General features: G+C 51.8%; 1 protein-coding gene across 1 annotated transcript in view; it reads right to left on the bottom strand.

Annotated features, from left to right (window-relative positions):
• CNTFR (ciliary neurotrophic factor receptor) overlaps positions 1–24280 on the bottom strand; it is a 202619-nt gene that overhangs the window by 70084 nt on the left and 108255 nt on the right. The window contains exon 4 of the mRNA XM_058824079.1: positions 13421–13502. Coding sequence (XP_058680062.1) covers positions 13421–13502 — 82 coding nt within the window. The remainder of the gene's footprint in view (positions 1–13420; positions 13503–24280) is intronic.

Genomic DNA, 24280 nt, shown 5'->3' on the forward strand with positions numbered 1-24280 from the left:
GAATAAAATTGCAAAAATATGGGGAAATAAATGCATCATGGATACAAAAGCCCACAGACTTAGAGAGCTCAGTGCAATAGTGCAATTTCTGGATTTGCCCAGATTACAGAGTGAGTGGGTTCAATGGCATAGAAGCAGGGGCTGTCCACGGGGTATCTTGTTCAGATGGGGCAGGAACTCCCACTTTAAAGTCACTGACACAGCCCTGCAACCTGCTCCAAATTTCCTGTCAGATAAGGCACATCCCCCTTCTTAAACAGCACTTCTTAGTAGCCCAGGGGTGAACTGACGCCGCTGCCATGCAAAAGACACGAACAGCACCTTTCACAAGGCTGAGTCAAGCTAAGGCAATGTCAATCACCAGAAAACAAACAAACAAACAAACAAACAAACAAATAACTAAATAAGTATTTTTTAAAATAAAAAAACAAAACATTTTAAAAACTCCTACCCTGCACAGACATATAGACAGATGTTTTCTTGAAAATGACAGCTTCCAAAGTCCTGTGTTGCTACTCTTCCCCCTGGGATTTTCCTTTCTGTCTACCATGCTGCCAATGCAGCAGCTAGGTAACTTTTGAAGAGCACCAACCAGCAGCGTGGAAATAGCTGCAGTGATTATATTGCAACACTTCACTGCTTTCCTGAGCTGCAGCTCCCTCCTCCACTGTTGGAAATACAATCAATGCTAATTAATTAAGGGCCAGAGCCTGCCAACCACAGTCACACTAACTTCAGCGCTGCTCCCTGAATATTCAGGGCTCACACTCCATAAAAGCGAGGATCAGCCTCCAGCAACTTGGGTTGAAAACAACAGAAACTCTGTTTGCAAACCAGGAGGGATGGACAGGCATGTCTGTGTGAGAGCTGAGAGCTGGAGGAGTCCTCTGAGCTGGGGCAGACCCTGGTGAGCTGCAGCTGTAAATCAGCAGTGAGGCATCCTGCGGGCATCCCTACAGGCTCTCTGCCAACAGCAACCATGGAGCTGGCACAGCTTTTACACCCAGCAAGGCTGAGAGGAGGGTGCTTGTCTGGGGCCAGAGACAGAGCACAAGCACCATCCAAAACCAAGGAGGAGCAAAGCCCTCTGCCTTAGTGCCCAAAGTGATGTAGAGAGAGGAAGGCAAGGGCTAGGTGTTAATGGACAAAGATGGGAAGGCTTCTTGAGAGCAGAGGAGAGAGGGCAGAGTCCCTGGAGAATGAATGGACTTCAGTGGAGCACCAGTGGGAGCAGTACTGGAGCTCACTAGAAGGTGAGCCTGTGGCTGTGGTTCCTAACCCTGCCAAAAGGGCTTCTGTGATGCTCTGAGAGTGAGGAGGCACCAATGGGGAATCCCAGCTCCTGATCTGCCCTCCACTATGCCACACTGAGGAAAGACACAAGAATCTGCTTTCCACCACAAAGGTAAAATTACTTTTCAAGCCTGCTGAGCACAGGAACTTGTGCCATGAATATGAGCACCAGGCTCCTGCCTTGATGCATCCTATGGAATGCTACATGCCCTCCCCAACAACAGGAGCTCCAGTAAGGCTCAACAGCCTCCCACCACACCTCAGCAACATCACTGGATTGTCATCACTTTGCACCCAGCCTCTCCAGTTGTCCTGGCAGCTGGCACAGGTTGTGGCAGGTCTCCAGGCTCACAGTTGTCGCCAGTCATGGAGGCTTCCCATGGGAAATTGCAGGAGAGGACCAGACAGACAGGCCTTGGCTTCTGGATTTAACACACTCTCGCTCCCATGTGCCTCAGTTTCTCCCTTGCACAGCACCCAGTCAGCTGGAGCTACCACACCACAGCTCAGACAAGCCACAAACTCAGTGGAGTCCAACCTGCCAGGGCTCGTGGTTTGGCTGGAGTCAGAGGCTCTCTGTGACTCATCCTGCACAGTCTCAAGTTCATGGCTGTGGATAAGGATCCCTTTGAGAGCACTCCAGGCTCAATTTACACTCCCTCTAGGAGAGGATTTGTGCATAAACAATGCAGATGATGAGCAGAACTCAACCACCTGGTTGGAGAAGATCCTCACTTGGATGCGTGGATGGATGGATGGATGGATGGATGGATGGATGGATGGATGGATGGATGGATGGATGTGGGGCTGATGAGGATAAGCTCCCAGCAGTGGAGCCCTGTGTGTACGCTCTGCACCACCCCAGTCTTCAGCTGGTGATGCTGTTGTGAGTTTGCCTTCCTGCCACTCATATGCAAGGATGAGACCCTGGTCCCTCTCTGGAGCTCTGTTACATCGTGAGGGATGCTTATCAACTTCCTTGCTTTTATTTCAGTTTGGATGCTGGAGGCACTGGGTGGCAGAGACCAGCTAGCATGGAGTGGACTTTTCTCCAGAGAGCAGAAGTGCCCTTTGGAGGAGCAGGGCATCCATTCCCCACCACCCCTCTGTTATTCAGCAGCACACCCAAGGCCTGGACATCAGAAATGCATGCACTTGTGGGCACACCTCAAAACACCTCAGCAAATCCAGCAGGAATCAGGCAAGATGGGCCACATGCTGCAGCCCTGCTTGTGCATCCCAGTTAATCCCTCAGTGTGATGGTGCCAGCTCTCCTCTGTCCACAAAGCACAGAGGTCTTGGCTGGCAGAAATCCCACAGGCTCCCTGCCTTGCAGGTCAATGTTTTCTAGCATCAGCTCTGTAGACCTCTGGCTGTTTTGCAAAGCTCCAGAATGGATAACTAAGAAGAGCCTGGCTACTGGCAAATGACTTAAATCTGCTAACACAGGTGTGCTCTGGGGGAAGTGCTGCAGGTTTTGCAAAACAAAAAAGCTAGGAAGGCCAAGTGTGTGGAACCTGGCATGAAAGGCACTACCTTTCTGTCAACTGCTGCACCCTGAGGTGAGGTTTTGCCCCATCCATGGGGAATTTTGAACTGAGAAGTGGATGTGTCTTGCCAGGGACGCTCCCTGCACACAGGTGCACACAACTGTGTACGGAGAATATTCTATCTCCTTCCTCTTGTCTCTTCAGTAGAGACGAAGGCTGTTGTATCCCCATGCTGTGATCACACCCACAAATCCCTTTCCCCAGCACCAGCCTCCCCAGTGTTGGTCTAATCAAGGGAAGGCAGTGCAATGAGGCTCCAGACTGCTTGGCTTCAATTAGCACCTGCTAACAGCTGAGCCTGCATAGCAGTGTTTTCCAGCAAATTGTACACCAAGAGATCAATGGTTCATACAGGACTAATACTGCTGTAACCCCTCCTGCCTCCATCACTGTCAATTGCCTTGTGGTTTCACTTCACTTCTCCACCTGATGGGCCTTCCAGGAGCAGCCATTACAAGGTGACACACATCGCTTTTCCCCTCTGTAACAAGCCTGCCACCGCCCCTCCTCAATCCCTCTTCTCTTTCTCCTTTTAATATACCACAATTATATTGGCTTCTCTGCATGGATCCACCCCATTTAGTGCTGCCCAAGGCCACTTATCCTGAAAGACACTCTTTTCATCCACAGCACAGACTGCACATCTTGCAAGTTGTTTTACACTCCAGCATCTCCAGGCCTGATTAGGAATCTGGTATTTCCCTTTCCACAGAAGGACAGTGTCTGCTCAGAGAGATTAACCCCGCCAAGAACTCTGATAACAGAGGTTCGTGGACATTGTGTCCCAGCATCTGCACTCCTGAATATGCTTTAGGTATCTTTGCTCTGTTCCCACCCCAGAAAATCCTGAGGAAGCAGAAATGATGATGTTTGTGCTCAATGTCTTGCTGTGCCTGCATTCCCATTATCCAGGGCTTTGCTTGCTCCCAGATGTGTCACAGGTGGGCTGAAGATAGCAGCAAGTGATTCCATGCCCAACACTACAAATGGATGTGCAGGACCTGAATGTCTCAGCCTTTCCTGACTTTTTGGTCCTGGGTTCTGCCACACACAGCTACTGTGACATGTCCTGGGGAGGACTGGTAGCACCCACTGCTGAGGTTGTGAGCTCCTAAAAGTGGTGCCCAGAGCTGCTGGTGCCACATTTTGCTCTTAGAGCTTGGCTGGAAAATGGCTTTGCAGTCTCAGAGCATCCAGACACTGGAAACTCTTCAAATGGGATAAATAATGAGCGTTACATTCAGTTCAAGTTCTGTTGGACACATGGGCTGGTGGGAGCAGGCTGCTCTGGAAATATGAGATATTTGGTTCACTGGGATGGCCACATGTGACTTACGAGGTGAGACCTTCCGAGCTTTTGGAAGCTGATTGAAGCCAAATCTCTGAAGCACTGAAGGTTTCCACTCCACCTGTCACAGTTTTATGAGATCTTCCATTTCTGCAAGCCTTTGAGATTGTAAGGAAAGGATTAGGATTGCTTTCCCCCTCACCAAAAGGAGCTCAGTGCTCGACAGGACACAGCTCTTCTTCAGCAGTCAGTGCTCACATAAAGAACAAGGTCCATGGCCATTCCCTCTCTGCTGGACTAAACCTCAGCTTCCTAAGGGCTGAAAATCTGTGTAAATGAGATTTTGGCTTCTGTCAGCCTTGGGGGGCTCCCAGCTACTGTGGCAATGCGTCCATTTACCACTACTGTCAGCAGAGGAAGCCATGCTCCTGCTCCATACAGCAGGACAATGCCATGCCAAGAGGAAATCCAGATCTTTCCTCACAGCCTCTCCCCAGCAAGCAGGCCTTGCTCAGCAGTGGGTTTCAACAAGGATTTATTGGCAAGGACTCTCTGGCATATGCAGGTGATCCACAAATTTAGTGCTGCCCTCTCTGCACAGCCACAGCCAGGCAGGTCCTGCCACAGCCCCTGGGGTTGTGGCACCATTGCCCTGTGTTAGCAGAATTCTTCCACTTGAACCTTCTCCAGAAGTCTGGGTGCTGGACTACAAATCCCATTCCTTCTCCTCTGTTGTCTGTTGATGTGTAATGAAGCCTAAGAAACTACTGAGACATGTTTTTCCTTAACACTGGCAGAACTAATGAGTCCTGGCAGACTGTGATCCTCCCGGCAGTTTCTTCTTCTCACCACAGACAGGAACTACTTTCACAGGTTTTGTGGGATCACAGGCTTGTACATAGCCTGGATAGATCCACCCTCCAAAGCTGTGTTTTCTTTTTTATTTTATGTCTTTGATTCTTTTGCAGATTTGTGATCTGCTTCAATACACAGGACCTATTTTTGGGAAGAGTTCCCTTTTTTGCTAGCATCACAGATATTGCCAGCTAGGTTTCCTTCCAAGCTCTTGGATGGCTCACATGGGACAGATCTCCACTTTACTCCAGAACTTCATCAGCTCCATTTCAAACAACTACTTCCATTTCCAGAAAGTGGCAAATTCAGTTCCAGGGACTCCAGAGTTGTACATGGAAAGCAGGCAGCTTCTTCGCAATGTCCACAAACTTTGGTAAATTGCAAAAAGAAAGACTTCAAAGCCCTGAACCATCAAGCTGTGTTTCCTCTCACCTAACTGCCAGTCCCTCTACTCCTGTTCCTCCCTTCTCTCCCCCACTTGCACTTCTAGAACATCTCACCTCCTGCATCCGACAGCACTTAGCACAACGGGATATCAATCTTATTGCTGACCTGTGGTTATTTTTCACTCACAGGTAAGAGCTGTGAGCTCTCCAATCCCTGTCTGATAGGCACGATCACTGTGTCCCAGCAGGACAGGCCACGCTGTGCTGCACACCAGCGACTCTCTGCAGCACAAAATTAACAGGCAATCTGTGGAAATGAACCCTCTTGATTTCCCAGCTCCAAGGAGAGAGGAGCAAGCCTGGGATGTGCTCCTGACAGGGCTATCCTGCATTGCTGGCTGGACCCCTGTGGGATGTTCGGCTCTGGAACCTGTGGAGTGATGAGGCAGTGGGCAAGAAAGCACAGACACTCAAAATAGGCTGTTTGTGGTGGGGCTGACCACAATTATTAGCAAGCCTCTGCTCTGGCTGACCACAAGGTCAGCTGCCTAGAGCTTGGCTGTAATTCACTCTGTGTCTGGGCAGGAAATCTACTTGAGCTCAGGGGGATGTCCAGTAATAGAAAAAATTGTTCCAGGACCTTGGGCTATTTTTGCTGTTTTCTTTTATTTTGCAGGCAGAGAACCTTTCGGGAGATGCATCTTGTGCTGGAAAAAAAAAAGAAAAATAAAAGCCACGTGCTCATGAACAGAGAGAGGGGTAGAAATGGAAAGGGGAGGATGCAGATGTTTGTGCCTGTTTGGGTCCAGGATACTTCTTCTGATCTTCACCAGGGAAGATCAGAGCAACAAAGGTGACTTAAACACCCTAACAATGTGCAACAGAGTCCAACAGGTTGCAACAGGGCTGTCCCTGCAGGTGGGGTTGCTGTCTCTTCTGCTTCCCTGCAGCTATGGCCTGGCAGGGAAAATGGGGAGGCAGTGGGAAAACCATCATAGTAATGAATGCTCAAGGGTGGAGATGATGGACCTTCCTTGGAAAGGCATTAGCTTGAATTACAGCCAGGTTGTACCTCTGGTCAGCACGGGATGAGCCAGCAGATTGTCCCCCAGCAGATGCAGTAATCCCACTGGGAAAATGCTGGATCTCAGCGGATGGCCACGAGCCTGGGCTAGCTCAGCTGTGAGCAGCAATGAGCAAGAAGAGGCAGAGAGCAGGTGCCTGCCCTTGAACGGCAGCCTTCAGAATGATTTAAGCAGGCTCTGCTGAATGGGACTGCAGTGTGCAGTGAGGCTGGTATTTTCAGCCAGCTGGATAATGAGAGCATCCAGAGTTATAACAGGAAGGATTAAAAAATGTAATTGCTAATGGGGAATTAATTGTTAATGGGGAATCATCATTGCAGGAGGGTGTTCCCAGTGTGGTCCCGCTGGGAAATGTTCTTGGCCAATTGCTAATCACTCGTCTTATCAATTATCTTGAAGGCAACATAAAACTGTTGCTGGCAAAGTTTGCCAGTGACACAAGGGCTGATGTATATAACGGGAGGGATGAGTCCATCACACACAGAGTCCAGAGCAGTTAATATACAAGTCTTCTCTCGGCATGAGCATGTGCTTTATGCAGCCAAACACAAGTCCATTCATCTCCAGTGGAGGAATATAGGTTAGACTGGCAGAATGCAGGACGGTGTCCTGGGGAGGACAACACTGATAAGGCTTTGTCAGGAGCCACTTGGAGATAAAGTGGCAGTGCTGAGAGCAAAACTTGGCCAGAGGCAGAAGGAGGAGGTGTCATGGGCGGTAGGAAGGTGCTATTTAATGAGAATACAGAGCTTTTTCCTGAAGTGGCCCCAGCCTGAGCCTGGAAGAAGGCACCACTTCAGCCTCCCAGCCAGCCACTCTGCACACATTGTCAGTCCCTTTGACCTCGCCTGCCCCAGCAACTGCCTGTGCCCTGGCAATTACAAAAATTCCAGATCACTCTGTTGCACACGCAACTCACCCTGGGGAATGGGTGCACAAACAAACAACACATGACAGATGTTTGTCATGTCACTTAATGCATGACTGAAGGACACTGTGACAGTGCCGGGAGGAGAGGAGAGGAGAGGAGAGGAGAGGAGAGGAGAGGAGAGGAGAGGAGAGGAGAGGAGAGGAGAGGAGAGGAGAGGAGAGGAGAGGAGAGGAGAGGAGAGGAGAGGAGAGGAGAGGAGAGGAGAGGAGAGGAGAGGAGAGGAGAGGAGAGGAGAGGAGAGGAGAGGAGAGGAGAGGAGAGGGAGAGGAGAGGAGAGGAGAGGGAGAGGAGAGGAGAGGGAGAGGAGAGGAGAGGAGAGGAGAGGAGAGGGAGAGGAGAGGAGAGGAGAGGAGAGGAGAGGGAGAGGAGAGGAGAGGAGAGGAGAGGAGAGGAGAGGAGAGGAGAGGAGAGGAGAGGAGAGGAGAGGAGAGGAGAGGAGAGGAGAGGAGAGGAGAGGAGAGGAGAGGAGAGGAGAGGAGAGGAGAGGAGAGGAGAGGAGAGGAGAGGAGAGGAGAGGAGAGGAGAGGAGAGGAGAGGAGAGGAGAGGAGAGGAGAGGAGAGGAGAGGAGAGGAGAGGAGAGGAGAGGAGAGGAGAGGAGAGGAGAGGAGAGGAGAGGAGAGGAGAGGAGAGGAGAGGAGAGGAGAGGAGAGGAGAGGAGAGGAGAGGAGAGGAGAGGAGAGGAGAGGAGAGGAGAGGAGAGGAGAGGAGAGGAGAGGAGAGGAGAGGAGAGGAGAGGAGAGGAGAGGAGAGGAGAGGAGAGGAGAGGAGAGGAGAGGAGAGGAGAGGAGAGGAGAGGAGAGGAGAGGAGAGGGAGGAGAGGGAGAGGAGAGGAGAGGGAGGAGAGGGAGAGGAGAGGGAGAGGAGAGGGAGAGGAGAGGAGAGGAGAGGAGAGGAGAGGAGAGGAGAGGAGAGGAGAGGGAGAGGAGAGGGAGAGGAGAGGGAGGGAGAGGGAGAGAAGAGGAGAGGGAGAGGAGAGGGAGAGGAGAGGGAGAGAAGAGGGAGAGGAGAGGAGATACTTCAAATATACTTATGAATGTATATTTGTAGATAGCACTCCTGCAGAGCCATCTTAGGATGCATGCACAAGGCTACCCCATCACACCTCTTGAATCCAGTCACCTCAACTCAACTGCATTTGCACAGCAACCAAAGCCTACACAGATGTCTACAAACAAAACACACAGCCTGGTGTGAATGTACAAACCATCTTCTACACAGCAAATCCAGAGAACACCTCCAAATTCAAAGTGTCTGGTTTAAGCATGCCAGGCAGATGGCACTCCCTGCCATGGGCTCACTTACGTGGAGGAAGCAGAGTGCAGAAAGAGCTGGTCACACCCCTGTCAGCCAAAAAATGCAACACAGACAAGGCTGAGCAATTCTAGAAGGGGAAAGAGATTTTCCTATCTACAGCTGGTTTCTCTTTGAAAAGCCAATTTGCCTGGCTTTGCTGTGCACTTTGAAGGCTATTTACCGGTCCAGGCTTTGTCATTGCAGCAGCATTTCTAACAAGGTATGTGCAAACTGGAGCCCCCGGGAGGCTTTGCAGCAGAACCGACTGCAAAAGATTAGTCAGGGCTTAAGAGAGCAAGAAAAAAGGGAGAGTAATGAAACAAAATCTCTCTTTTTCTCGGCTGAGGAATGATGGGGGCTAATTGCTTGTAGCTGGTGAGGAAGAGAGGAGATGGGAGCTTCTTCACCCATCAATAAATTAACCCCAGCATGTGGCATCTGAAGTGCATTCATTTCCAGAGCCTTTTATCTCTTTGTCTCCTCTCCTGGGTGAAAACATAATTATTGTTTAAACATGAGTTAATTCAGCAAGGTGAGGATCAATAAAGCAGAATTACTCCTCTTTTAAAAGCAAAGAAATCTCAATCTGGGACAGATGTGGACATAACTCTGGCAGGGCTGATGGATGGGGAAGACACCTTGGTCACAGCAGAGCTCCCTCTTTCCAGGACTGCCTTAGACATTGGGTGTAATAAGTAAGTCCAGCAGCAGGCAGCCAGAGCACTCAGTACAAAAAGCTGAAATCACCCATGCAAGTACACTTTGTAGCCTGACATGTGGAGAGGCATCTCCGCCACGTACACACTTCCCACATAAGAGCTTGGGTTAAACCCCAAAGCTTGTGCAGTGACCTCTCCCAGACCTTTGAAGGAACCCAGACCCTGCTAGGGAGGAGGTCACTGCACTGCAGGGACCCCCACCAGCGCTGCTCTCACAGAGTGGAGGCCTTGGACAACCAAAGGTGTGAGTGTCACAGCAGACAGCAATCGCCATCTGCGCTCTGCTCAGCTTCCCCCAGCACCTTCCTCCATTCTGAAATAAATTGGCAGCAGCCACTGCCTGGAGAACGAAACACAGGAAGGAAAACTGAGCTATCCACAATAATGGGAAGTTGATTAGAGGGCTAGAATACCTCTTCTATGAGGAGAGGCTGAAATACTTGGTGTTCTTCAGCCTGGAGAAGAGAAGGCTTTGGGATGAATGTCCAGTACATACAGGGGCTACAAGAGACCTGAGGAGGGACTTCTCACAAGGACATGCAGTGACAGGAGAAGGGGCAATGGCTTTAAACTGAAAAAGAGTAGGTTTAGATTAGATATCAGGAATAAATCCTTCACTGTGAAGATGATGAGGCACTGGTGAAGGCTGCCCAGAGAAGCTGTGGATGTCCCATCCCTGGAAGTGTTCATGGCCAGACTGGATGGGGCTTTATGCAAACTGTTCTAGTGAAGCTGTTGCTGTCCATGGCTCTGGGATTGGAGCTTGGTGATCTTTAGGTCCCTTCCAACCTAAACCATTCTGTGATTCCTTACAGAGGGCCCAAGGCTCTCCCCTTCTCTCCAGGTTTTCAGCCTGTTCTGCCTGCTCTGTGCTCTCCCATTCTTCCTGCAGCTCCCGTCCATCTGTCACAGACATATTTTATAAAAAATCCTTTTGCCAGGATCTTTTCTCCTGAGAAGCTGAGAAGCTTCAGCTTCTCCATGTTTTGCTGCTTTGGAATGCGATCTGGAGAACTGTCTACCCAGCATGTGAAATTGTTTTTACTTGATGACCAATGACAGCCACCTGTGTTGAGGCTGTGAGCAGTCACAAGATTTTATTATCATTCCTTTTCATTCCTTGCTAGCCTTCTGATGAAATCCTTTCTTGTATTCTTTTAGTATAGTTGTAATATATAATTTTCTTTTAATATAATACATATCATAATATAATAAATCAGCCTTCTCAAACAATGAGTCAAGATTCATGTCTCTTCCCTCGTCCTGGGACCCCTGTGAACACCATCACATCCATCCCTCCATGCCAGCTGGATCTGTGCAGATGGGGACAGCCTGTGGCTGTCCAGGGCAATGCCCATCTCTGCAGGCAGGTTGGCCCAATCTGGCAGCCCCATCTAAAGCTGATTATTCATGCACTGGGGATGACAGTCCTGCACACCCTCTTCCATTGCCCCTCTGCCTTTCCCTGCAGCAGGACAGCCCAAACCCACTGCTAGAGCCAGAACATTAGATGCTCTGAGCATGCCCCTGGAGCTGCCCTGCTGGATGTCTCTCATCTCCCACCACCCAGTGCCCATCCCCTGGGAAGTTCAGTCCCCAGCTGTGTGATGCACATGAAACCTGAGCAGCCTGCCAGGGATTCGAAGCAAGGGAGCTCTGTCACCCCAAAGGCCACAGAAGCCCCAAACCCACTGACCTCTGAGCCCCTCCACTCCCGTCCCCAACACGGGGGATCATCCCAGGCTTCTGCATCCCAGACAGATGCTCTGCCAGCTCCAAGGAGAAGGACTAAAGGCGAGCAGCAGAGGGGTTAATACATGAACAGCCTCACCTTCACCAAGTCTGACGCTGCTTTTATTAAGTCATGTGGCACTTTGCAGGACGCTCCAGTAATCACCGTGGTGCATACAGAGCCAGGAGAGGGTGGCCAGGCTCCCTCCGCCGTGCTCACGCTCACTTAACAGCTTGTCACATCCTCCTCACTCAAGTATTCAGTGCTAATGCATCTCTTAGAGTGCTTCATGAGCTATTAAAGTGGAACGTGACTCAAGTGCATGATAAATGGACTCTGTGCCAGCATCTCCCCACCACTCCACCGGGTCCCTGCCACCAGTGGGATTAACCCATCCTCCCGCCCCATTCCTGCTGTGCACTTCCAGCCCCAGCGCCCGGCTGGTGGGGGATGAGCTCTGGGCTCAGCTGGTGAGGAGAGGCTGCAGCAGGGCAGGGGATGAGCTCTGGCTGGGGGACACGGGGCACAAGCTTTGGGTCTCTGGTGTTGACCTGCCTGTGTGCAGCCTCTCCAAGCTGGGAATGGTGGGGTGGGAGGGAGATCTGGCGCTCCAAAGCTCCTGCTCAGAGCAAATCTTGGAATTTCAGAGAGGTGCCCGGGATGGACAGATTGAGGGCAGTCCTGAAGGTGTTCTACTGTCTCATAAGTAATTTTTTGACCTGTACACTTTTTTGTCGCCCAGTGAAGCTGCTACAGATGGGAAGAGCCCTGCCACACTTCTCACACTCCATTCAGGCAGTTGTTGATGCATACAGGCCTCAGCAGCTTCAGTTTTGAGCTGCTGCCCCAAAAATCTCCCTCCCAGACACAGGCAGGCAAGGGAAACAGGAGGGACACGAGGACATGGGAGGCTATGCTGCTGAACCCCTCAATCCTGCTGTATCACAGAGCAGAAGGTGACAGTCACTGCAGCTCTGCACCAGCTGTCAGCGGCAAAATGTGTGGTCCTGCTCACTGGTGAGCAGCAGCATTTGTTCTTCTCTAGACAACACAATTCAAGTGTGTGCGACCCTGAAGTACCTTGCACTTCTGTGTTTTGTACACCCTCCTGTGCAACAGGCCTGGGTTACTATTCAAAGCATCCAAAGGATGCTCTGCTGTCCTATTGCCAGGTCCTTTAAAGCTCCCCAGGCAGTGATCCTGCAAGCACAGCAGGAGAGAGCAGATTTGCTTCTCTGCAGGAAACATCACAGCACCACCACATACAGTGCCCAAATGCTTTAGGCAGGCACCCTGGGAAGGGGTTGGGGACCTTCCTGGACTACCAGCCAGTAAGATCCTTCCATGTCCAGAGAGTGGCTGTCCCCATGCAATGAGGATGTGCTGCCAAACCCTGGTGTTTTGTGTCCAACCTGGAAGCTTGCGGCAGTGTAAACCCACCCAGCTGGATTTAAGGCAGCTCAGTGGGCACTCTGTCTAGATTCCTCAATTTCACAGAGCCCAAGGATGCATAGATGTCTTTACTGGAGTTAATGAGCAAAATTCCACTCCAAGATCTTCTAAAAGCTACTACAGACAGACTGCCAGGAAAAGCAGGGAATTCTGGAGATTCCCCATTTTTTCCTATTTTTGCAGAACTGGACCCTACACCAAGACCAGCCATCTCTCATAATCTTCCTGCTCCTGCCTAGACCCAGGATTATGTGGGGCTCCTCTGGCTCCCAGTGCCACCAGAGACTCTAAAGGGTGATCCCTCTAAAGCCACCACTAAAATAAGCCCTGAATCCTCTGCCAACCTGGAGAGATGTGAGCTAGTGGTGGGCACAGATATATCGTGGCAGTGGGGATTAAGTCACTCCAAGGAGGTGAGAGGAAGATGAAGCATCATCCATCATTTTCATGGGTCCAGGTGTCATGGAGCTGTCAGGGGTGATCGGAGTTTGGAGCTGTCAGGCTGGTGCTTCCTCCCAACTCCTCATCCCTTCATGGGCAGGATGCATGCGGCAGTGTCCACAAAAGAGTGGGCAAAGAGGTCCAAAGCAGTAGGGACACAGAGAGCTGTGGGCAGAGCAAGGGGCATCAGCAGAGGGAGATGCAGGATGCCCAAACCCCACAGTGATGGGGTGGAGAGGACACTTGTCATGGAGAGAAGTGATAACATGCACAGCAATAATATCAGGCACACCTGGAAGGTGCACCCAGATTCCCCCAGGAGAGAGGGGCTGAAGGAGCAGGATTCTTGTTTTTGAGGACCCCCAGGGCCTGGGAGGGGGCGTGAAGGACTCACCCAGCTGGCTGTGCCTCTGGGCGTACACCACCACCACGACGGCGAGCACCACGCAGCACGCTGACGGCACAGGGTTAGCCATCTGTGGAAGCAAACACAGGCAGAGCAGTCAGGGCTTGCCCCCAGGGCTGAGAGCCTCCAGTGATGGGACTGCAAGGAGATGACTGTAAAACCAGCTCCATGGCAGCCAAGGGAAAATTCACTGCAAAATGAGGCCTTTTGCTGGGGCACTTCATCACTCCATAGCCTGTGGCACTTTCCGTGGGAGGTGCCTGGAGGTGATGACATGCCTTGCACAAATGCTCCATCTTCCCTGTCTCATTTTCAACATTTTCCTTAGGAAAGCCAGCTCCTGGTGGGGCTCTCCTTGGCAGATGCAGCATCATCCCAGGAGCCAACGCTACCTGCAAATGGGTTGCAGAGGGGTTTTGAGGAGATGGGAGCACACCCAGGTAGTTCACAGTTGACGCTGAAGGATATGCAAGATCTCAGCAAAGGCCTCAGCCTCAGCCACCTGCCACCAATATCTTCATGGGCCACAGATGTCCCCCACTTCTGTGGGCTAGGAGAGGGGCAGAGGCTACTCTGTCCTGGTGAGCTGTGCCTTGTCTCAGGGGATGCTGTGCTGCAGGGAGGTATGGAGGGGGTGACAGCTAAGAATGCAGGTGATGAAGACATCCTGCCTGCATCAAAAAGCCTCTCCAGGAGTAGACAAATGGCAGCAATAACTACAAGGATACCCTGCACGGCCCTGCCAGGCTGGAGATGCCCAAGCTCTCATTTTCTTGCAGCCAGGGCTGGTAGAGGAGACCAGGGCCAGGAGGGAGCTGCTGGGGACAGCCACTGGGATGCTGGCCCACCCACCAGGAAGTAAATTGCACCATGCATGAAAAGCAAATTGCACCTTCAAAACCATTTAAGCCTCTCTAATCTCCAGTGCCATATCGGTAACGTGCACAGGATTGCCTTTTAATCTAGAACATGAGTATGGGCTCATTAGCCAGATGGCATCCATTTAAACCTAAATAAAGGGGGAGCTCCATTGGTGAGAGAAAAAAAACCCCAGAAAACATATTCCATTACCCAACAGGACTGCTGCAGGAGCCCAGATGGCCTCGGGCTCACAGGGAGCCTTGGCAGGGCTGGAGGGACGGCAAGAGCAGCTGGGTGGGATTGCACGAGCAGATTTTGGGGTGCAGCTGGACCAGCCATTTGAGAATGTCTCTTAGGGGTGGGGATGCTGGGGGAGACAGTGGGTCTGAAGAGGATGAGCCTGGAGATGGGCAGAGAAGGGATCCACGTCCTTTAATCTTTCAGTGCTGGGTTTGGGCTCCAAGGGCTGGCAGCAAGAGCCATTCCCAGTGTGCTGGTGCTGCAGAGCATGGACAGGCAAGCCCCAGACCCTGCTGACAGCCCTCACAGGTCACCTTGAGCAAATCACTCTAACTGCCTTCCCCGTGCCTCAGTTTCTCCATCTGTAAAACAGAGATAATGAAGGTGACCTTCCTCTGAGAGCTCTGGGCGAGGAGCACCAAGTGCTAATTACAATCTCCTTATCACTCACTCTTCTTCTTCCCCCCTGCTCGTCTCATGCCTGCCCTCCACTGCCTTTTCCATGTGTCCCCTCTGTGCCCCCAGCATGGCTCCTTGACTGTGACTGTGACTCCACCTGTGCTCCAGCTGCCATCACAAGAGGCACCTCAGGCAGTGGGTGACAGCTGGAACCCGAGGCAGGTGGCAATGCCTTATCTTGGGGTACTGCTGGCATGTGGGACCCTGAGCAGCTGGAAAACCACTTGCAACCCAGGAGGCAACTCTCCCTATTTACACTCAAATTTACTTTCCACTGAATATTCCCTTTCTGCAGCCCTGGGAGCTGATGGGTGGCACCAGGACTTGCAGCAGGCAAGGAACCAGGGGCCATAGCCTCCCTTCACCACAGCCCAGGTATCTCCAGCTAGTGCAGCCACCCCATTTCTGGGGACAATGACAGGAGGTGGAACTGGACCCCCAGCAACCAGACTGCTCTTTGGAAAGTGTGAGATCTCCTTGATGCAGTCTTTAGCTTGGCTCAGTGCAAATATCATCACCAGCATCATTTTCTACCTCCTGGCCCTGCCAGGGAGCAAAACCACCTGCTGCCCACCCCCTGCTGCTCCTCCCTTGTCTCATCAGCTCTTAAAATAATTACTGCTGCTCCTGCCCATGTGCCTAGGCCAGCATCAAAACAGAGTTATGCAGCAGGGAATGGTTCCTGTCCCAGAGCATTGATGGTCTCAGGGGATACAGGTGGAGTAAGAGAGAGCAGAGGAACCCAGGTAAGATCCCTGAGGACTCTGTGGCATGGCCAGGACACAGACAGAGGCTTACAGTGACAGCACAAAGAATTCACCACTTGGCTGCTCTCACCCTGGAAACCTCATTTCTTCTTAGAGATTAGCCCTGTGACCAGGGAGGAGACAAGCTATTTTAGGACAAAAATCTAGCCAGAAAACCAACTTCTTCTCACTTGGATTGCAATTTTCCATGCAGTATTTGCTTTGTTTGACTGTTTTGCCCAAAGCCATGGTGATTTTTTTTTTCCTCAAACACATAACAAAGCCTTTGCAATTTCTGCAGATGTTTCCAATGCAAATTTCTGTTGCTGTATTTGCTTGCTTATCTGTTTCTCTAGTAAAAGCCAGCACCCTGGCATTCAGGTGCACAGGCCAGTGAGCAGCAGTTGACCTGGTGTGCAGAGTCCTGAGCTATGTCCCCATGGCAGCAGGGAGCAGTTTATAGGTGATGGAAGGGAACCACATTTATTACACAGCAAAGCCCGCAGTGTGAAACTCAATCTTCTGTGCAAAAGGTAGATTTTCCCCAGTAATGAATAATTTCTTGGAGGTAGAGAGGAAAGAGGAGCCTGGGGAGGAAGAAAGGGGGAGAGGGAACATATGAAGTGGTGGACCAGCAGCTCTGGAGCCATCCTCCCTGTCCCCAGCTTCCTGTTTGATCTTTCCCTGCCTTGTCCTCTATACCAAGGATAGTGAGGGCATCAGCCATTGTCCCTCTTAGCAGAAGGCAACTCAACACAGACATGGATAAGGTCCCCTCCAGCAGCTCTCAGTCTAAATCAAAGGTTTCCAGGCCTGTGCTCCCTGAGCTGGATCAGGACTGAAGGGGCACAGCAATGTGACATTAGCTGTTGTGGTGTGATGGGGTGAGGACAGTCCCAGGAGGGAGTACAGCAGGAGTGAAAGGGATTCCAGGCAAGGGATTCCAGTCTATCCAGGCAAAAAGTAGGATGACATTTTCTGCTCAACAGTCCCAGTGTCCTCTTTTTAGTAGGCAAAGGGATGGATCCCTTCCAGCTCTCCACTAGCAATGGCATACCAAATGGCACCTGGAAACAGCAGCTCCAGGGCCAGGCTGGTGAGGGATGCGGGCTGCACCCCAGTCTCCCACCACAACTCTCACCTGCCACAGGCTGCCCCTCAGCAATGGTAAATAAATAAAACCCTCATTCTAGAAGTGTGTGGCTGCCTCAGAAGAAAAGTGGTAGTTTCAAAACCCAGTGTTTCCATGACAAAGTCTTCCATCAGACAATTCACCACCAGGTGCTGTTATGGAGTCTGGCTCTGAAGTGGCGAACTGGGGAAAAACAAACTCTGTTTAGTCATTTGCTTCCCCTCCAGCTTTGCCTTGAGCCTTCCAAAGGAGCTTTGCAGCACCTGTCCTGCGGGCAGGGACCACGGTGTGACTGCACTGCCCACAGCGACTGTCAGTGCTGTGCTAGAACCTCTGCTGCACACCTGGGCTGGGGATGGACATCTCTCTGCTGACACAGGCTATGCATGGACACCTGTGCTGCACACCTGGGCTGTGCAGGGACACCTGTGCTGCTGACAGGGGCTGGGGATGGACACCTGTGCTGCAGATATGGGCTGTGCATGGACACCTGTGCTGCACACCTGGGCTGTGCATGGACATCTCTCTGCTGACACAGGCTGTGCATGGTCACCTGCACTGGGGATGGACATCTGTGCTGCTGACACAGGCTGTAGCTGCTACAGTTCCCCTGTACTGCAGACACCCCCAGCACGTGCTCAGGTACCCCCTGTACTGCAGCTGCTGAGTGTCGGTGGTACCACACACCTGCACCACAGGGGCTGGCTGTGTTGGTACCCAACACCTGGAGTGCAGATGACTGCAGCCCACCTGTCCTGCAGGCCAGGTCCCAGTCTGCCTCTTGCTGAGGTGTGGCACTGTGCCTGTAGTGCAGGTGCCAGCTGCAGGCATCACAGTGCCCCTGCACTGGCAGCAGGCACCTCCTGGGCCCCAGCGTTACTGAAGGAGAAACAGCACCCTTACCAAAGCCACTCTCGACTCCTCAGCCTAGGCCAGAGATGCTGGCACAGCTTCTCCCAGCCCTGGCGATGCAGGGTGCCTCCTGTGGCATGCCATTCCTCCCAGGGGCAGGGTGTGGTGCTGCCATGAGCAGTGAAGCACCAAAGTGGGCAGGACACCCTCCAGCCCTGGGTTCCCAGGGGTTGCACCACATGTGGACAGCTCTGCTTTGGGCACCTGACAGCACTGAGTGCTGTCTCCTCCTTTCAGATCACCCCTGGAAGCAAGGGAAGGCAAGAGGAGGGAAGCAGAGGAAAAAATAGTTGTCACTTAATATCAGACACTTGCTAACAGCCCTAAAACCTTTGGGCCTTACAGTGCCCTGTCAGCACTAAACTCCTCTTTGCTGCCTAAGAGGAAGAGAGAAAAGAGGGACTTTATCATCTCCTTCATATGTGCTATCAGAAAGCCTTATCAGCAGAGACAGAATCCCCACTGCTTGAAAAGCTTTCTTAAATCTAATTTAAACCCCTACTGTCAATAGAGCAATTAGCACTGCCCCACTGGACCATGAGTGCCACAGGGATGACTTGGGCCAGCTGAAATAAATTCACTCTTGGCTCTCATGGACTGTGACTTTCCTCCCTCCACCTCCTCCCTTGCTGGTAATGAAGCAAAGACCCCAAGGAGGAGGACAGCCTGGAGGAAGGAGCACCCCACAGCAGAGCTCCTTCATCACCCTGCCTCTGCCATCCAGTGAGCACTGCTGGACCCCTGGATGGCAGCACAGACCCTCCTGCCCTTGTGGTCTAGGAGATGGGCAAATGGTGGAAAGGTGGGCCTCACAAAGCTTCCCAGCTGCTTGGGTTGAAGGTGTGCCCCCAAAGGCAGCTGTGGACTTGCAGACCTCTTGGTTCCAACATCCGTGCTGAAGGTTGCTCCATCTTCCCTGGATGCCACTGGGAAGGTGAGTCAGTGTGAAAAGCAATGACCAAAGCTGCTCCCTATATCCATGGGGCTGAAGAAAGCAGCTATGTGGGAGGGAGCATCAGCCCAGATTAAATCAGAGCTGCTTTTCAGAGGGTAATGCAGAGTTTAGGAGCTCCAGGGGCAGCTGGGATGGTCTAGGGAGGAACAAACCATGAAAAGGCCCAGATTGTTTGAGAATCCCCCAGACTGGCAAGCTGGCTCCCAGGTAATATCTTGCTTCTGTGGATCATGGTGACATGCTGCCACTGGGGCAGGGAGCTGTAGAAAGACCAGCAGAGTCCTGAGGGTCTCAGGAGTGAGGCTGCCACCTGCAGCTCCAGGGGCTGGGGCACTCCTGCTCCAGGAGCAGGGTAGGGTTCTCACCTCACACCTGGCAGCTCTTCAAATTGGTGCCCAAAAGCATCAGGACAGTGCAGCCCACCTCTGGACACACTGGGGTGCTCTGATCCCTCCATGGCCCCAGGACAGGCAGGAGCACCATGTCAGGAGAGCATGGGACAGGTACAATCCCTGGGAGCCTCTCCAGGGACCCTGCCCCTGGTGCCACGTCATTGTGGGGCAGTGCTGCTGCATAGGCAGCTGCCTGCTGCTGCCCATTCCCTGTTCCCTCCTGGAGCCTTCAGGGGGGATGTTTCTCACAGCCCATACCTGTCCTCAAACTCCCACCATGCCCACCAGCTTTTCCTCACGTGGAGGGCAGCGCTCCAAGGCCGGCTGTCTGCTCCAGCAGTGATAAAAGCCAGCACAAGGAGCAGCATACTAATGAGCATCACACATCTTCAACACCAGCACTGTGAGGAGGCACAGCAGGGCAGCAGGGGCTTGAATCCCCATGGCAGGGGAGCAACATTGTCCCAGGACTATTCCTCAGAGACATCAGTGCTACCTGGGCAGGAAGCTCAGCCGTGCTGCCATACCCAAGCGTCACCCCTCCACAGCCCACAGCCCCACCCAGGCAGCCTTTGAGATGCAAGAAATCTCAGACCAACAATGGAAAATGAAATTTTCCCTCTCTTTTTACTCAGCTTTCCTCTGCACTGAGCATTTCCTGGCTCCCTGCAGAGAGAGATTGCAGGAATCAATACGATCTTTGCTTCTATTAAAGAGCAGCCAGAACCAGCGCTTTTTATCTGGAACCTCTGTTCAAATGAGGTCTTGAGCAGTGCTTTTTCAATAGATGGTGCCACATCAGGGACAGACAGAAGGGATCAGACAGAGAAGGGAGAGAAACTGGAGATGGGAAATGCTGGTGGTTCAGGTGATTCCCAGTGCTCCTCTCTGGAAGCTGGAGAAATCACCTAAGATGGACATATTTGGGAGCAATTCCTGCTCAGTCTGAGTCTCCAGGCTGTGGTTACTGTGGGATGGAGCTCTTGGTGTTATGCTGACTTTTGGTACTTCGATTCCCAGCCTCCATCCAAAAAAGCAGAAAATTAATGAAGCAGAACAAAACCAAAACAACTCCACAAAATCAAAACCAAACTCCCATACACTGAGCAAATTATCCCAAATTCTTTAGGAAGGTCCTGCTGTCTCATGCCAGGTTCAGTTTCTGCTTTCCAAGCAAATGCTGGCAACATTTCTTATTTTTGTCTGCGGGGCTGCATTGCCCTTCAGTCCCCCAAGGATTTTTCTCACAACTCTGTCTTCTGCCTTGGGGAGACTCTGTAGTGAGGCTGCTTTATGAAATACACAACATCCCTTCAGATCCAAAGCTCCAGGGCAGAGAAAAGCAGCCTAGTATTAAAATCTGGATTGTGGCACAGTCATGTGCCATCCTGAGCAAAACAAAGAGGAAAGGGAGGACAGGCAGGGCTTGTCCAGACAGACTTCTTCTATCAGCTGGATGCCCATGACACAGCAGACATGGCACAGAGGAGCATGCTGTTTCCTGTGGTCACTGCTAGGAGAGATTTTGAGGCATGTGTGGCCACAGCAGCTTAGCATCCCTCTCAATAGCACCTGCAGACACAGGTTCCACAGAAACCTTATTTAAAACACAAAGACTGCATATATTACCAGCCCAGTCTTGCTCCTCTGGAGGGCTGCTCTCTGCAGCACCCAGGCAAGGGGTTGGACGCACTGTGGGCACTGCTCGTTGGCACTGGGGTTGTGCGAGGTGAAGAGCACAGCACTGCTGTGGAAACACAGGGGCAAGCAGGGCAAAACTGCCAGCTGCAACCCCAAACAGTTTGCTGGCACCCTGCAAGACCCCCTTCCTCCAGCACAGGCTGGACTGTGCTTGCTTGGCCCCAGTAAACCTCCCAGTGGTGATGTCCCCAAGCCAGGGACAGCTACAGCTCATTCCTGAACCAACACAGGTGTCCAAGGACTGAGGCCACAGCATTGCTGCTCAAACAGCAGGGCAGGTTTGCTTTTTGCCAACATGCTGAGAGAGAGCTGGAGGAGGATGACAGCCTGAAGTTGTGTGGCAGGGGCTCAGGGACATGAGCAGATTGGACTGAGGAGCACTGGAAGAGATCTTGGCAGATGTCTTGTCCAAGGAGGGAGGAAGATACTGGCTTAGCAGAACTGGGAGAGTAACTGATGAAACACCCTGTTGTACAGAGCTTCTTGGGCATTTTAATTTCAGCTTGGCTTTTTGCTTGGGCTTTCTTTTTTTCTAAGCTGCTGGCACAGAGGAAGACTCTCCAATGACTCTGATGCTGCCTCCCTAGAGATGCCTCAGGATCATGGAATCATAAAATCAATCATTTAGGTTGGACAAAAGCCTCATCAAGTCCAACTGTAAACCTAACACTGCCAAGTCCACCACTAAACCCTGTTCCTAAGTGCCATAGTTACATGTCTTTTAAATACCTCTAGGGATGTGACTATGGCTTGTGCTGCTTTGTTTCATCTCTTCTCCATGCCTGCTGTACAAGCTGGCAGGATGATGGGGTAGGCAGGAGCCAGGGAGCTTCCAAGGCCCAGGGAGAGCAGCAAACACTGTAGGAGGCAGACAGGGGCTCAGGATGCTGGGGATGTGTGCTCCCCACTGGTCCCTGCTTGCTGTCCTTCCCTGTCCAGGTTCCACGGGAGGTGCTGTGTCCCCACTGCCTCTAAAGCCTTCAGACCACCAACTTCCCTGGGGTCACTGTCCCACAAGCTGCTGTGGCATCACAGCCCACTGCAGGCAGACAGGACAGACGTGACAGTGAGGACATTTGTCCTCTACCTGCATATGGGCCGTCCCCTGCCTCCCTCTTCACTGCAAGAATACTGCTCAAAACCTGGGCAGGACAAAGAAGATAGGAGGGGAACTCTGCCCACCCTGCACACAGGTGGGGTTTGTAGGTCATAGCTTCACACACTCTCACCCCATGTGGTTCCACAGGTGCCCAGCAGCCTCCAGGGGTCCGTGTCCATATGTCACAGAAGCACCCAGCTTTTGAAGTGGGCGACTGAAGGGGGAACCTGAGGCATGTGGATGCTCCATAATGCCCTGATGACAAGTGACAGGGGCAGCATTACAGGCAGGAGCTAATCCCACCCAACATGTGTTAGTTTTCTGGTGCTGTTTAGGTGGCCTGGAAAGGCCCAGGGATGGCCTTGAAGAGCCCGGCGCTTCAAAGGACGAGGAGAGACTTCTGATCTTGTCTCGGTCTTGGTGTTTATTAATTGTTTATCTAAAAGATTTTCTTTCAGCCCGACAGAGGTCTGCACAGCAAGTCAGCCATGGGCACACTGCGAGCCCCCGGGGCGGTCACTTATCTTTATACCCGAAGTTACGTGTACAATATTTATCATTTTTCCCCAATACCCTCTACCCTTATTAACTGGTGCACTTTTAGTAATAACCAATCCCAAATTGCCACCATCACCACAGAAGATGGAGGCCAAGAAGAAGAAGAAGAAGAACAGGACACGCCCCAATTCCTCCATCTTACTTCTTTAGATCCCCCTGTACCAAAATCCTAAACCCTGTGTTTTACACTTTAACTAACTTATCCCTTCACCATTCACCCAGTGAAACCTTCCCAGTCCTCATACAGGCGTCGTCTCCTGTGTAGGATCAAAATCCAGCCACCAGACACTTCTGGCAACATTCCAGGACTCCCGAGCCCCCCAAGGGTGTTCTCGGCCACTCTGCACCTCCATCCTGAGGTGCTGAGATCCCACAAACATGGGTGAATGCAGCCCATGTTGGCCCCAGTGATGCTGGAAGGGGCTTTCTGCTGCCAGCAGCATTTCAGTATGCCCAGGGGTCTGCCCCAGAACTGAGCCTAGGCTGGCAGGGGTACTGGGGTGATGTGCCTCCCCTCTTCTCCTTGCAAACACCCTCCAGGGATAGCAGGGGGTAGAAAATGTCCTCTTTTTGCTCTGAAATGTCCCTAGCCATAGCCAAGCCCCATGGGTTGACAGCAGCTGTCTTGGCACCACTGCTGCCTCAGTTTGCAGCAGGACCTTCCCAGCCCCTGCTCCCTTGCCCCCTCTCAACTTAGCACTGGGTGGATGCAGATGGTGAAAAGGGAAAAGCAGCCATGAGAGGCAGAAGCAGCATTGCTGAAATGGGCTGGGGGTACCCCAAAACCCCAGGCTGGCCTCCTCTCCTGGCCTCCAATTGCTGCCTCTTTGAGGGGCTCTGACTGCCAGAGCCTGGAGCCAGCACAGCATGTGGGGCAAGACCCAGGGGCTGCTGGGGTCCCCTCTGAAAACCCCTGGGGACCCTCAATCTCCCTGGGATCCTGCCCCAGACCTCACAGGCAGTGTTTGACGAGGGCAAGCAGAGGATGAGGAGAAAGAAATGGAGCTGGCTGAAGGCAGCTGCACTGAAATAAAAGTCAAGAAAGTATCTCACCCAAAACTACAGGAAAGTTTAATTATCAAGGACAAAACACCATCTGTTTGTGCTGACTGTGACCTCCTGCTGCCCCTGGGCTTTAACAGCTCTTAAATTAACATGTTTGTTAGAGGTATTCCCTGCCCGACATCAGGGAAGCAGCTCCTGCAGGGCAGAGAGGAGGATTGAGTGATCGTCCACTGAGACCCGTGCTGGGATGATGTGGTGTGCTCAGTGGTGAAGGGGGAAACAACACACCCTTTTGGAAATGAGGATTTCCACCAAGCATGGCTCTGGCAAGCCCAGCATCTCTGTGTGCTGCCACTGGCAGGTGAGGCATGGTGTGAGACTGTGAGTCTCAGCCTCTTTCCAAAAAACAAAGTCAAGAAGATGTACTCTTGGAGGAAGATTTTGCCATGCAAAGCCAGCAGAATTAAATGAATACTCAATAAAGAAGATGTTTGAATAAAATCCAATTTGTTTTCAGCCCTGCAAGGGAGGGAAGATGCATACACTGGTACCAAGCCCCAGAACTGATTTAGTGATGTCAAACTGCTCAGTTCCCTTCTTCATTTTCTTCTTTCCTATTCTTTATGGGATACAGCATCCAAGGTGGACATGCCATCACATTCCTACCCAACTACCTACAATGAAAGGAGTCTGAAGCCAACCTGGCTGTATAGGAGAAAAACAACTCAGCTAGGAGAATCCCACCTTGCCAGACCCCAGAAGCCGTTTCTCCACCCCCTGAGATTTGC

The sequence above is a fragment of the Ammospiza caudacuta genome, chromosome Z (genome assembly GCF_027887145.1).
Source record: "Ammospiza caudacuta isolate bAmmCau1 chromosome Z, bAmmCau1.pri, whole genome shotgun sequence".
Classification (NCBI taxonomy): Eukaryota; Metazoa; Chordata; class Aves; order Passeriformes; family Passerellidae; genus Ammospiza; species Ammospiza caudacuta.